We start from the raw sequence: 12,717 nt of genomic DNA, 5'->3' as shown, positions 1-12,717 counted from the left end.
ATGTCCTTCTATCACTGAACTGGAATTCAGTGCTTGCTGTAACTCTTGAAGTCATGTTAGCAGTCAGACAAACTCTGATTTAATTTTACACCCGAACCAGTTTCTGGCTGTTTTCTATCCACCTTCCTGTAAGATTTTACCCCTGCTGTTTAGTAACCGTTTTTGAGAGTTTGAATGAAGTCTTTCAGTTAATTACAGTTGAAAAACGGGCTCTGTAGCTCTTGTGGAGGGATAGCTGGAGAAGTGGCTGAATATGGAGATGTTTGTGCCTGGTGACAGGGCCTCTGCCTTGCCGTGTTCCCCAAACGTTCCTGCTCTGTCTGCGAGGTTCTGGAGCTGCAAGTTGCAAGAAGAAAGAGGAGGAGTGAGCAGTGTTTGTACCAATGTAATGTACTGTGCAGGGACGCTCAGACACCGAATCTCCGTGTCCAGCCTTGCTCTGCTTGTGTCACGCAGCTGAAATGGACCGGATGTGGGCCCCTGTTTGTAAAAGTTATTTTTCTTACATGTTTCTCTCTTGCAACTTCATGCTGGTGTTGGTGCTTTTTGGCAGCGTTAGGAACGAGGTCAGTGTCATTCAGGTGCGTGTCGGTACACAGCTGTGTGTGGTGCTGTTAACAGGTGCCAAGACGAGCTTGGAGAGGTAAAACTGCTTAAAGCTGCAGTCACAAGAGGTGCGGTGCTGTGGGCCTGGAGAGGCGCCTCCCTGCGCACCTGCTCTCACGTCAGAGGTCTGTGCCCTGCGTGAGCTGCGGGTTGATGCCAGCAGTGCTCACAGCCGGGTGCGGCGCTGTGAACACCGTGGGGTGCGGTGTGTCAGGTCTTTGCGCAGGGGAGCTGTTGGGGGGTTTGTCCCAGGATGCTTTTCCCTTCGCCTCCGCAGGGGCTTTCAGGCTGTGCCTGAGGGGAGGGCAGAGCCATTTCTTCCAGGGCTGCGAAAGGAGAGGAGTGAGCAATGCAGGCATGCTCTGTACCTTTACACTTTAATGGCTGGGAAAGATGTAAGGGTCAGCAGATTAAAAAAAGATGGAAAACTTTAGGACTCTGGCTGTACAAAATGGCTTTGTGGCATAGGTAACTCATGTTATACCTCTTTATTTGTTCTCTTAAAGCTTCATGGTTCTTTGGTAATGACTGCTTTCCCTTAAGACGTCATCAGTGTTTTGAGAGACAAATGTCATTACTTGAGATCAAACCTTTTCAAAATGTGCTGGGTTTAAATAACTCTGATTGCTAGAGGCTTATACTAGGATTTTTTCCTGAGATTCACTTCTGTCTGTGCTGATATAAAATTATATATTCAGTGTCTTATTTGTTGTTTGGTTACCATGTCAAGTCTCAGTTGCAATATGAGATGTATGTATGCTGTGGTGCGTTTGTTTTCATAGTTGTTTTGCAACTTAATAATTCATAGTTTATTTTCCTTTCACTTAATTGTAGGTGGGAATTTTCTGAAAGTGTCTGCTCCACAGGGTTAGTAAGATGCTTTCAGATGCTTTATAAATGAAAGTTTAGAGGATTTCCTGTTAGTAATCAAGAAACTCAATTTGTGACAGTGGAGACCCTCATTTTCCTATAAGGTGGCATGGGTATTTGTTGCTGGGGTGAGAGGGATCTGTCGCTGCAGCAGACTCAGCTCTGAGTGTGACTGGACAGGCTGTCAATGGAAGCGTCTGGAGATGTGGGGTACAGACAGCACCAGCTCTGAGAGCCAGGGATGCAGGAGCAGAGCACAGCAGTGCCCTAGCAACAAGGGCAGGTTCATGCCCTGTCTGAACGCTGTGCTGTGAGCAGGAGCGGGAGGCTCCGCTTCCAGGGGTCTGCATTTGGCCAAGTGAGGCCTGAGGACATGGTGTCCCAGCAGCATGGGGACGTGCGAATGGCACCTGTGCTAGCGTTACTTCTGCGGGGAGCGGTCGTTCGGGTCTCCGTTCTCTGGCTACCCGCTTATCTTCCCCAAAATAAAGGTTATGGGAACAGGAGCAGGAGGAGAGCAGTGGACACAGCGTGATGGTGCACGTCCTGTGATGGAGGAACTGCTGCTGCTTCAGGCAGTAAATGCAGTTGGTTTGGGCTCTCCGTTTCTGCAGTGGGTAACTGATATGTGCCTGAACTTTGCTGTCCTCCAGCCTTGAAGGCAGGACAGGAGGTGGCATTCCGGGATGTGCTATTGCCCAGGCCCCGTCAGTCTCCTGTCGGTTACCGCACACGGTTAACTGTGTCCAGAGATGGAGGAACAGAAGCAGTGGGCACCCTGTTCGTGGAACAGTCTCCTGTAGGAAAATGCCATGGGGCTGTGGATGAAGCAAAGCGTAAGAGCGCGAGTGCCAGTCCCGAGGGCTCCTGTGAGCGTCCTCAGGGTGGGTTTGTCTCCTGGTCTGGGAGACGCAGACAGACTTTGGTATTTGTCCCTTTTGTTTCAGTGCGTGGCAACGCTGGTACATGTAGAGAAGTACGATGTGGGTTCTGAGATAGGGATGCTTTTGCTGGTGGTGTGACCCTGCGTGCAGTGTTAGAGCGTGAATGGGACTTTGTTCCTGCTGCACGTCTGACATGGGAGTCGGTGCTGGCTCGTGTGCTCAGTGGAAATGCAGCGGCGCTGGGCTGGCTCTGCTAAGAGCATTACAGTGTCCAGTCGTGTCTCTTGGCCGTCTCAACAGCTGTAACAACCACAGCTTTGGCGCAGGTTTCCTCGCAGGTTTCCTTTTGCTGTCTCTTCTCCCAGTGACTGGTGTTTTCTTCACAAATTTTAAGATTAAAGGACGTTTGCCTCTTGTGTACCACCTCTCAAATCTGTTTGTGTTTTCTGCCTTGGACACTGAGAGGTTTAAAGGCCGTTGGGAAGAAGCAGCAGAATGGTGGAGTGCCTCGGAGTGAAAGCTGTTTGCTGTTAAGTCACTTATTTATGGGAGAGTTCAGGGCAGGAAGAACCCCCGGAGCCAACAGACCAAAAGGGTTGGTAGCACTTCAGAAAGTGGATTTTCTCCATCTCTCTTGAATGATTTCCTGTACGATGAGGGCATCCACGTAGCTCCGGAGACGGCCTTGTGCAGAGGACAGTAACTCGTGTCAGTACTGGGGAGCCGCAGGGCAGTGCGAGCACAGGAACGCTCCTTGGTGGCTCATTTTGCAGAGCTGTAGCTGCTGTTGCCCCCTCTCCATGAAATGTGATTTGGGCACAAGACAGCAGTGGCGCTGGGTCCAGGTCTGAGGTTTTGGGTGCCACCTGACTGGCCCTGCCAAAGGGGATACCCACAGCGGCTGATCGGGAAAGCAGGCACTTGGTGCCACTGCTTGCACTGGGGTGCATCTGTGTCTGTACCCGCTGTCCCCTGGAGGCTGAGCTCTCCTGACCCGGTGTCCATCGCCACTGTCCACACTCACGGCGAAATAGCCAGTGCCAGGAGCCTACAGAGTAGTTGTGGCTATAGCCAGAGCTAGGGCTGTTGACAGGTTTATACAGTATTAAATGCAGAATTGGCTACAGACTTTCTAATTTATTTTTTTTTCCTATCTTTTGTCTCAAGGGCTTCAAGCAGCATCTTTTTTTAGTCAGAGGAGCAGAGCCTGATTATCTGTAATAGCAACAGGAGTAACCCTAACCCAAATCCCACTACCTGAGGAGCGTGGCTTTACGCATAGACACTTGAGATCTGAGGGGCGATGCTGTGCTCGTCCACAGGGTCTGGGTTCAGCCGGGCTCTGCGCGGTCCCCAGAACGGGACTGAGAATAACCGCGAGGTCACTGTGGTCAACTGAGAGAGGTGGGCATCACCCAGCCCCTTCCACCGGAGTACAGGGACAGCCGCGTGCCCGAAACCCTGCACCGGGCGAGTCCTATTGCAGCAGAGGTTGGGGTGGAATCCTCAAACACGGCCTCAGCTGCAGCACCTCCAGTGTTGAGCGAGGCCTCTGGTGCCAGCGTGGCTGCATCGTGCACAGCAGCAGGAGGAAGCTGCTTTCTGCTCTAAGCCAGTTGCTGTCTCTGTGTTTAGTGGTTTGGGTTGGTTTTGTTGTTTGTTTTTTTCTTAATTTTGTTTTGGTGGTGGTTGGGTTTTTTTGAGAGACAGGGTGGATTCATCAAAAACTGTGAAGGAAAAGGAAAATCTAGGTGTAGAAAGGGGACATAAAATTTATTAAAAACCTAGGACTTCTGCTGTTTTAGGTTTCAGGCAAAGCCTCGGCGAGCGCTGATCCCAGCTGCTTGTGCAGACCAGCACTTTGCAGATGTGAGTTTCCTGGCGCAGCTCTGACCCTTGCACAGGGACCTGTGTCCCCTGTTGGGAGAGTCCAGGATTATAAGGATTTTCAACTAATAGCTCCATGGTGCTTTACAGGTTCTACTCAAAGGAAATATTTGGTGCTTCTCCTAACTGGGCTTTTCTGGAGGTGCAGGGGTATTCGCAGCATGTAAAAGTGCAGTGAATCTGTCGGACAAGCTTGCTGAAGTAGAGGAAGAAGTGGAAAGGAGGAAGCACGGATAAGGCTTATTAAACATTCACTTCAGAGAAATAAGGCCAAATTGCGAGGTGAGTGGTGTACTTTGTAGAAATGCTTTGTGAGGGAGCTCTGCTTCAGCTCTGGCAGTCCAGTCTCCCAAATAACGGCTCTTGCTAAGAGATCGGCTGAGTGCCTGATCTGCAAGGGATCGAACCTCTCTCGGGAGCAGCGGTGTGTGTTGACACTGGTAGCATTTGAGCGGGAAACTTATAGAGGATGGTTTCAAGTGTCTTTGGATTGGATTTAGTGCTCAAAACAAACCTGAGGACGTTCATAATCAGGATTAAAAAGATAAAGCAGTCATAGTTCACCCTGAGATCTCCCAAACCAAGATGATGGCAGGCGTAGTTCACGCTCTGGTGATGAAGTGGACTTCATTCATGCAAGGTATCGTTGCTGTTTTACAATGAAATCGCGATGCCTCGTGTCCTGTGTTCCAGTCAGATGTTTTCAGTCAAGCGCTGATTATTCCCACTCTGTTAATCAAGGACTGGGGAATGAGTCATGCAAAGCAAACTCCATGCTAGAAGTAAAAGGATCATTTGGTTCAAAGGCTTAATACAAAATCAGAGATTTTGGGTTGGAAGGGACCTGGGCTTGTCTCTGGTCCCACCTGCGCTCACCACGGGTTCAGTGTGGAGTTCATGTCGTGGTGCTTGGGGCTCTGCAGCTGGGTCTGGGTGAGGTGAGAGGTGGGCGAGGTCCAGCCACTGGGCTGGGGCAGCCCTGGTGTCTGCAAGGGCTGAGGTTCATGGGCTGGGAGCAGCACTGTGGAGAGGAACTGGGGAAAACCGGACCTGAGCCGGGAACGTGTGCTCACAGCCCAGAAACCAACCTGTCCTGGGCTGCGCCAAACGCAGTGTGGGCAGAAGGCAGGGCGTTTTCTGCCCCTCTGCTCTGGCCCGACCCCCCTGCAGGGCTGTGTCCAACCCTGGGGCCTCAGCTCAAGGAGGATGTGGAGCTGTTGGAGCGGGTCCAGAGGAGACCATGGAGATGCTCGGGGGCTGGAACAGCTCTGCTGTGTGGCCAGGCTGAGGAAGCTGGGGGTGTTCAGCCTGGAGAGGAGAAGCCTTGAAGGAGACCTTAGAGCAGCCTTTCAGGACTTAAGGGGGCCCAAGAGGAAGATGGGGACAGACTTTTTTAGTAAAGCCTATTGCTACAGGACATGGGGGAAATGGTTTAAAGTGAAAGAGGGCAGACTAGACTAGATTCTGGCCATGGCAGGGGAATGGAAATCCCAATGTGGTCCGAGTACTGAGTGAAGGGGTTGACAGTGTCTCCCTACCTCCTGGCCACACCACTCGGGTGCTGTGGGCTCCCTCGCTGCCAGGGCACACTCCTGGCTCCCGGTGTGCGTCTGTGGCCGCAGGTCCTTGATGAACCCAAGACATCTCAGTGGTGCTGCAGGCTGGTGCTCGGGCAGCAGAAACCCCCAGAACAAGACAGCAGTGCAGGTGTTTGGGTAACAGGCAGCGGCTCAGAACTTCACCTGGAGCACAGGCGCTGCCGAGTGTGCGGTGGCTGAGCTGGAGTACAGAGCACAGCCAGCTGCTCTGGATTGAAAGGTTTTGGAGCTCGTCAAGGCCTAGCATCAGTAAGCACCAAAATGTGAGATTAGGTGAACTGTGCTGGGAAATTTCTGTTTTTCAAGGTGAACTTGCTCTCATAGATCAGCTGTCAGCCAAAAAGAAACCACCAGTGGAACCTGCGAGTGAGCACAGCAGTGCTTGTAATGCTCTCGCTTAAGACCAGAAACACCCAGCTCAGGTTCCCCGGGGTTATTACGAGATATGCAGTTCTGATTAAAGATGTGTTTGGGTGATTCTGCAAACATGACTTTTAATGTGGTCCAATTTTGAAACTTGTCTTTCATAAAGCAGTTGCCGAGGTTTATGACCATGTACCTTGTAGCGATTTGGGGAGGTCAGAGCCAGCAAATAATGATCTTGGAAGCCTTTATCAGAGGGAAGTGAAAGCTGGTTTTAATTACGTGTGTCTTCACTTAGAGGCAGGAGGGATGTGAGGAGTTTTACATGAAGGTTTGCTGAGGTAGGGCTCTGGGCGCATCCTGCCTGGCTCAGCAGAGCTGTGCTGCACGTCTGCAGGAGACAGCGGTGTCCCCGTCAGAGCAGACCCCGGGCAGTTACACTGTTCGATGTCGTGCAACAGAGGAGTGTGAATGAGTGATGGGATTTATGCATTTTTATCACTATTGAAGAGGTTGCAATGGGTGTTTCAGATCCCAAAGAAGAGAAGGAGGAGGAGGAGGTCTCCGGCATCCTCAGCCATGGCTCGGCTGTGGGCACAGCCCGGCCCAGCAGGAGCTGGCGCAGCAGCAGGGCAGCCCGGCAGCGCGACGCGGAGAACACGCGCGCGTCCAGGTCCAGGAGCAGCTCCCTGCAGCTCGTCTGCAAGTCGGAGCCAAACACAGACCAGCTGGAGTACGGTACGTGGGGAGCCCTGGCATGGATGTGGTCGGTTCTTGGGAGCCTCTGAAGGGCGCTGAGTGTGGGCATAACTGTGAGCTGTGCGCAGACTGCGGCTGGTCCAGGGCTGGTGCCTCTTGGTCACAAGTGCCTTCTGCCACCAGCCCTCCTGGCTCTGAATGTCGATGGAGGTATTGTGAGACACGTGAGCTCACTGCAGTGAGCACAGGTTGAAACCTAATGGTGGCTTTTCCTTTCAGAGGTCACAGAAGAGCATCGGTCTCCAGCTGGAATCAGGTAGGAGACTCTATTTTGTGCTATTTCTTCCTATTTAGAGTCTCAAGAAGGGAAAATGAGGACCTGGATTCTTTAAAAATAGATGTTTATGTGAAGGGATCCATGGGGCAGATAGCAGCTCTGTTTGAATTCAGTGCTGGCCCTTGGCGTTTTCAATCTGGGTGGCAGATAGAGTGCAGGGGTTGGGACCTGCGGAGAGGTGGGCAGCAAGGTTTGATCTGGGGCCCCCGATATAAGAAGCCATGGATCTGTTGGCGCGGTACCAGAGGAGGCCATGAAGATGCTCAGGAGCTGGAGCACCTCCGCTATGGAGCCAGACTGAGAGAGTTGGGGCTGACTGAGAGAGTTCAGCCTGGAGAAGAGAAGGCATCAAGGGGACCTTATTGTGACCTTCCAGTTCCTGAAGAGGTCCAGGAAAGCTGGGGAGGGACTTTTGACAAGGGCAGGTAGTAATAGAATGAGGAGAATGGTTTTAAACTGGAAGAGGGGAGATTTAGACTGGATATTAGATAGAAATCCTCCCTGTGAGGTGGTGAGGCCCTGCCCCAGGTTGCCCCCTCCCTGGCAGTGCCCAAGGCCAGGTTGGATGGGGCTTCGAGCAGCCTGGGCTGGTGGAGGTGTCCCTGCCCATGGGGGTTGGACTGGGTGGCGGGAGGTTGAGGTCCCTTCCAACCCAAACCATGCTGTGATTCTGTGATCTGGGCATTTCACCTGGCAGTTTGACTCCTTCAGGAGCAGCTGCTGCACTGGGGTGGGCTCGCAAGAGGAGGCTGCTCTGTTCTGGCTGTCGTCATGCTCCTTGGTGCCAGCTGTTGGCTTTCGCCAGCCGAGCTGGATGAGCAAGCACTGTGTAGTTGTGTCTCTCCTATCCCAGGGGAGGATGTGTGAAGATTCCTGCAGTTGTGCTGAAGCTGTTGCTGCTAAAGTCCTTTGTTCTCCTTTTCTCCTGACAGTGACGATGAGGAGGAGATGCTTATCAGTGAGGAAGAAGTTCCCTTCAAAGATGATCCAAGAGACGAAACCTACAAGCCCCATCTAGAGAAGTATATTGGATTATGGATTTACTGTGTTTTTAGATAAAAAAGTTGTGACACCTCAGTTGAATTAATGTAATGCGCGCCAAAGAACCAGTGCTGGTTGCTAAGGTGGAACGACTCCCGTTGGACATGGTGCTGTCTAAGTGCTGCCTCCAGCTGTTGGGATGCATTCGTCTGGCAGACCAGAGCCTTTAGAGCCCTGCTGGCTGCCAGGTTCTTCCCTAATCCTTGGTTGTACTTCTGCCTACAATGGGACTGGATAAATAGACCTGAACTTCAGTCCAGCGTTTGCTTACACCTTCCTTAAAAAGCTGACAGTGGGAGGAGCATTGGAGTAATGTATTGTGTTTGTGTCTTTGTAGGGAAGCACCGAAGCAAAGGAGAAAAGCCAGCAAGGGGAAGGAGGAAAAAGAGAAACAGAAAGAGATTAAAGTAGAAGTGAAAGAAGAGAGTGAGTTTCGGGAAGATGAAGAACCACCAAGGAAGTGAGTAGAGCTCTGTGGTCACCTGTAGCAGCGTGTGTTGTGTTTTCGATTTGTGCTGGTGTACAACAGTGATTTGTTGTTGGCTTCTCTGGGCCCTGGAGGTGAAGGGCAGACCCCCTTGTTCTGACAGGTCCTGCTGTCATGTGCGCGTTCGGCATGGAAAAACAAGAGTTGATATTTTCATTTAGTTTGAGCAGAGGGGTTTTTCTCCATCCTGTGGTTTAGTCAGCCTGGATATGGCCACACAGTGTGAAATACGTCAGAGCGTTCTTAAAATTGGTTTCTGTTGTGTCTGAAGGAGATTAGGCTGTATTGGAGAGTCAGTCTGAGAAGGCAGCGTCTCTGTGCGTAGAGGCAGACATGGAAATTCCTTGTATGTGTTGTGTGGTGTCTTTAGGTTTGAGAGTACTGTACCAGAGGTCTGGAAAAGCAGCTGAGTTCTTCCTCACTTTGGAGATGAGAGAGCAAGCGTTGGTGCCTGCTCAGTCACTGCTGCTTTGGGTGTGCAGTCACTGGAACACAGCGCTGAGGGTTTCCTTCCTTTCCTTCTGTGTCAAAGCCATTGTTTGGGATGGTGTGAGTGGAAAAAAGGCCATTTTTGTGCTTTAGCTCCTTTCTGAGCAATTGGAACAAATAGGCTCCCTCTGCTGGTCTGCAGCCTGGGGCTCTGTACCCCTTTGCTTCAGTTCTTCTTGCTGCTGCTAAGCTGCTGCAGAGCTGATTTACACTGGAGAGGAGCAAGGATGCTGATATTTGTGAACTTTGTCTTTCCTGTTAACGGTGGCTTTCTGAGGCTTGTGGTTGTTATTTGTCCATAAGAAACCTGTGCCTCTTGTGAAGGCTTGGCCTGAATGCTGCGTGCCTGTCGGGTGTCACTGTTGTGTCTTGCTGTCAGCAGAGGTGTCTCGGTGCAGTCTGGACCTGTCTGCGGTGCGAGCAGCAGCGGTGTTGGGCAGAGCTGGGAGGGCGTTTTACAGGTGAGTCTGGGTCTGCTCAGGCAGGGAGCAGCTTTGTCTTGACAGGTGTGTAAGCGGCTGTAGGCAATTGGGAGGACTGTAAAGTAGCTGCTAGATCATTAATCCCGTCCTTCCTAGTCAAGCAGATTGTTTTTCACGTGGTATGAAACGTTACCCAGCAGAGCAGAGGAAATAGTGTGCACCGTCAGTTCTGGACTGTTGGCAAAACTACATGTTTATCACAGATGCATTAGGAAATGGGAGGGGTTGTGAGAGCAAACCCAGGCATTTATTTCTCAGGAATGTTGCCTTCCTCTGAATCTGCCTTCAACTTGTAATTGATTTTTTTATTATTATTTTTTTTAGAGCTTGCAGTTAATTAGTAGCTTGTTAACTGCAGCAGAAACTTAGGAGAGGAGACTCCTGTGCTGATGTGCAGTCTGGAAAGGGATGGATTTAATTACAAGGCCGCAGTTTGTTTGGACAGTTGCAGGTTCCACAGAAGGAATGAGAAGCCCGTGGTGCCTGGGTGAGGGTATTTAAAGGGCTCTTCCTTGCTCGGTATGGCAGGAGGGCTGGTGATTTCTGACCGCAGCCGCCTGTGCTGTGGCTGTGCAGTACCCGTGCACCCACGGCTGTGGGTGGTTTCCTGAGGTGCGTCTGGGCCAGGCGGCCACGTCACGGGTGTCGTACGCAGGGCTTGGCTGTGGGCACGCACAGGGCTGGCTTGGGTCCCCGCAGCCACAGCCTGTGTGGGCAGAGGGGGTGGTTGGGGTCTTCACCAGGTACGGGAAGCAAGGGGACTGCAGCTGTGATCCATGTGGTGTGGCGTGGTGCTGTGCAAAGCGCGGGACGGTTTGTGTGGAGGCCTGGTTACCCCTGCAGGAACCCGCACGTCTGGACATGCGCCTTCCCTCAAGAACCCCTCAGGCGCTCTGGTCTGTATCCATGTAGGAGGCTTTTGTGGTATTTCTTAGAGCACGCTCCTGCTTTACTGCATACACTTCAAAATCCCTGCCCACTACCAATGCAAAGAAGCTGCTTTCAGTTCTGTTTCTGTAACCCTGTTACAGGAGGGGAAGGAGGAGAAAGGATGACAAGAGCCCGAGGCTGCCCAAGAGGAGGTGAGTGATGCCGTCCCCTCAGCTCTGTTCTGAAGGTTTGCTTCCCGTGTGTCCTACAGAGATGCTGGTTGTCTCAGAGTCACCTTTTGTGCACAGTGTAGAAATCTGCCCTAAAGAGGAGGGGGGAAATCTGTGCCACCCCTGTGAGTGTGGGTTTGATTTCTTCCAGCTGAACCAGCCTGCACCTACATTTGGGCTGATCCCAGCGATGAGGTCCTGGGAGCCCTGCGTCTCCTGGGGTGGTCTCAGCTCTGGGAGAGCCCTGGAGCGGTGCTGGGGGTGGAGGGAGCCACTGGGTGGTCTCTGTCCGTGCAGCCCACACAGCAGCACTGGAGCAGCAGTGCTCTGCTCCCGCGTGGCCGAGCCGCTCTCACACTCATTTATCTCACCGCTGCCCTGGCTTCAGGCGCATCCGCTAACCACTGCCCGTTTCCCTATGGACCCGTTAGGAAGAAGCCGCCAATACAGTACGTCCGCTGCGAGATGGAAGGCTGCGGCACAGTCCTGGCTCACCCGCGTTACCTGCAGGTTGGTTGAGGCTTTTCTTGTTGTGAGTGGTGTGTGTGAGGGCGGGAAGGGCCCTTTGGAGCATGCAGCTGATTCTGCGCTGCCACTGAAACTCTCTTTCCTAGTGCTGTCTTTTTGGTAGGTGTAATCAGTTGTGGATGCGTGTCTCTGTTATCTGTCCTGTTGCTACATGTCCATGTTTGGCTTTCTTTCCTCAATGGAGGCCAAAGCCTTTGTCTTGGTGTGAAGGTGTCTTGTCACTGAGTGGAGCCTGGTGCCTGCTGAGGGCCATCTGGGATGGATGTGTCTCAGCTGTTCTCCTGCCCGTGTAAAGTGAGTCTGCAACCCTTTGCTCTCCCTTTGTAGCATCACATCAAGTACCAGCACTTGCTGAAGAAAAAATACGTCTGTCCTCACCCCTCCTGCGGGCGGCTCTTCCGGCTGCAGAAGCAGCTCCTGCGGCACGCCAAACACCACACAGGTACGGGAGGTGCGGCACAGGTACCAACTGCTCCTCGGCGAGTAGAGGGACCATGACAGAGCCTCTAGGGCTTCAGAGGAGAGTCAGGCCAGGGCAGGTGGCACAGATTTGCAGAAGCAGCAGGGTATTATTTCCCGCTGGAGTAGTGTCTTTTAAGGAAATTAAAGAAGTAGGCTATAGAGTTTTTAATTCACCCGCTGGCAAGTATCACTCAGGGGTTCTGGACAGGGATAAACCAAGCCAAGCTTTACCCTAATTTGCCAGTCCTTCAGTATTGGTCAGAAGGGATAATTAGCTCTTAGCAGAGCCTTAATCGTGCCTTGGCTCTCCTGATAAACTGTGTGGTGTTCTGTGGGACACCTCCTTTGCTGTGCTTGCTGCTCCAGGCACTTACAGCTGCTTCTTGAGCAGCTTCACTTGCAGTGTGAGGTCTGGGGGGGAGCAGTGGGTCTGGTCTGGGAGGAAGCAATGCTCCAACTGGTGTTGCCTTTCAGATCAAAGGGATTACATCTGTGAGTACTGTGCCCGGGCGTTTAAAAGTTCTCACAACTTGGCGGTGCACCGGATGATCCACACGGGCGAGAAGCCCTTGCAGTGAGTACCTCTGCCTGTCTCTTGCTCCCCTGCTTTGGGGGACCCTTGGGTACGCCCGTTTTTGAGCTGCACCGAGCAGGGGCAGCTCTGAGGTGGGGCTGGGACCTGCTGTTTGTGTGGCAGCTCTAAACGCACGCCTGCAGCAGTGCTGGAGCTGCCTCGCATGTCACCTGCCCCTTGAGGCACTGTTGCAGCAGAGATCTGGGGGACGTACACCCCCCGCTAATAACACCGGCAGAGCTGGAGCTACGGTGATGTCCACTTCAGGGATCTCAGCTGTTTTCCTGGGCTGCTCTTTGCTCCTGCTGTG

General features: G+C 52.3%; 1 protein-coding gene across 1 annotated transcript in view; it reads left to right on the top strand.

The window, feature by feature from the left end:
* Window positions 1–6,726: 6,726 nt before the first annotated feature.
* Window positions 6,727–12,717, top strand: part of ZFP91 (ZFP91 zinc finger protein) — a 6,648-nt gene continuing 657 nt past the window's right edge. Inside the window, exons 1-8 of the mRNA XM_010189303.1 lie at window positions 6,727–6,946; window positions 7,187–7,223; window positions 8,177–8,266; window positions 8,623–8,745; window positions 10,775–10,825; window positions 11,275–11,353; window positions 11,699–11,813; window positions 12,308–12,407. Of these exons, the coding sequence (XP_010187605.1) occupies window positions 6,727–6,946; window positions 7,187–7,223; window positions 8,177–8,266; window positions 8,623–8,745; window positions 10,775–10,825; window positions 11,275–11,353; window positions 11,699–11,813; window positions 12,308–12,407 (815 nt within the window). The remainder of the gene's footprint in view (window positions 6,947–7,186; window positions 7,224–8,176; window positions 8,267–8,622; window positions 8,746–10,774; window positions 10,826–11,274; window positions 11,354–11,698; window positions 11,814–12,307; window positions 12,408–12,717) is intronic.

Source organism: Mesitornis unicolor, unplaced genomic scaffold, assembly GCF_000695765.1.
Source record: "Mesitornis unicolor isolate BGI_N332 unplaced genomic scaffold, ASM69576v1 scaffold31697, whole genome shotgun sequence".
NCBI classification, from domain to species: Eukaryota; Metazoa; Chordata; class Aves; order Mesitornithiformes; family Mesitornithidae; genus Mesitornis; species Mesitornis unicolor.
The sequence above is the reverse complement of the archived record's forward strand: the minus strand, read 5'-3'. Positions and strand labels throughout refer to the sequence as shown.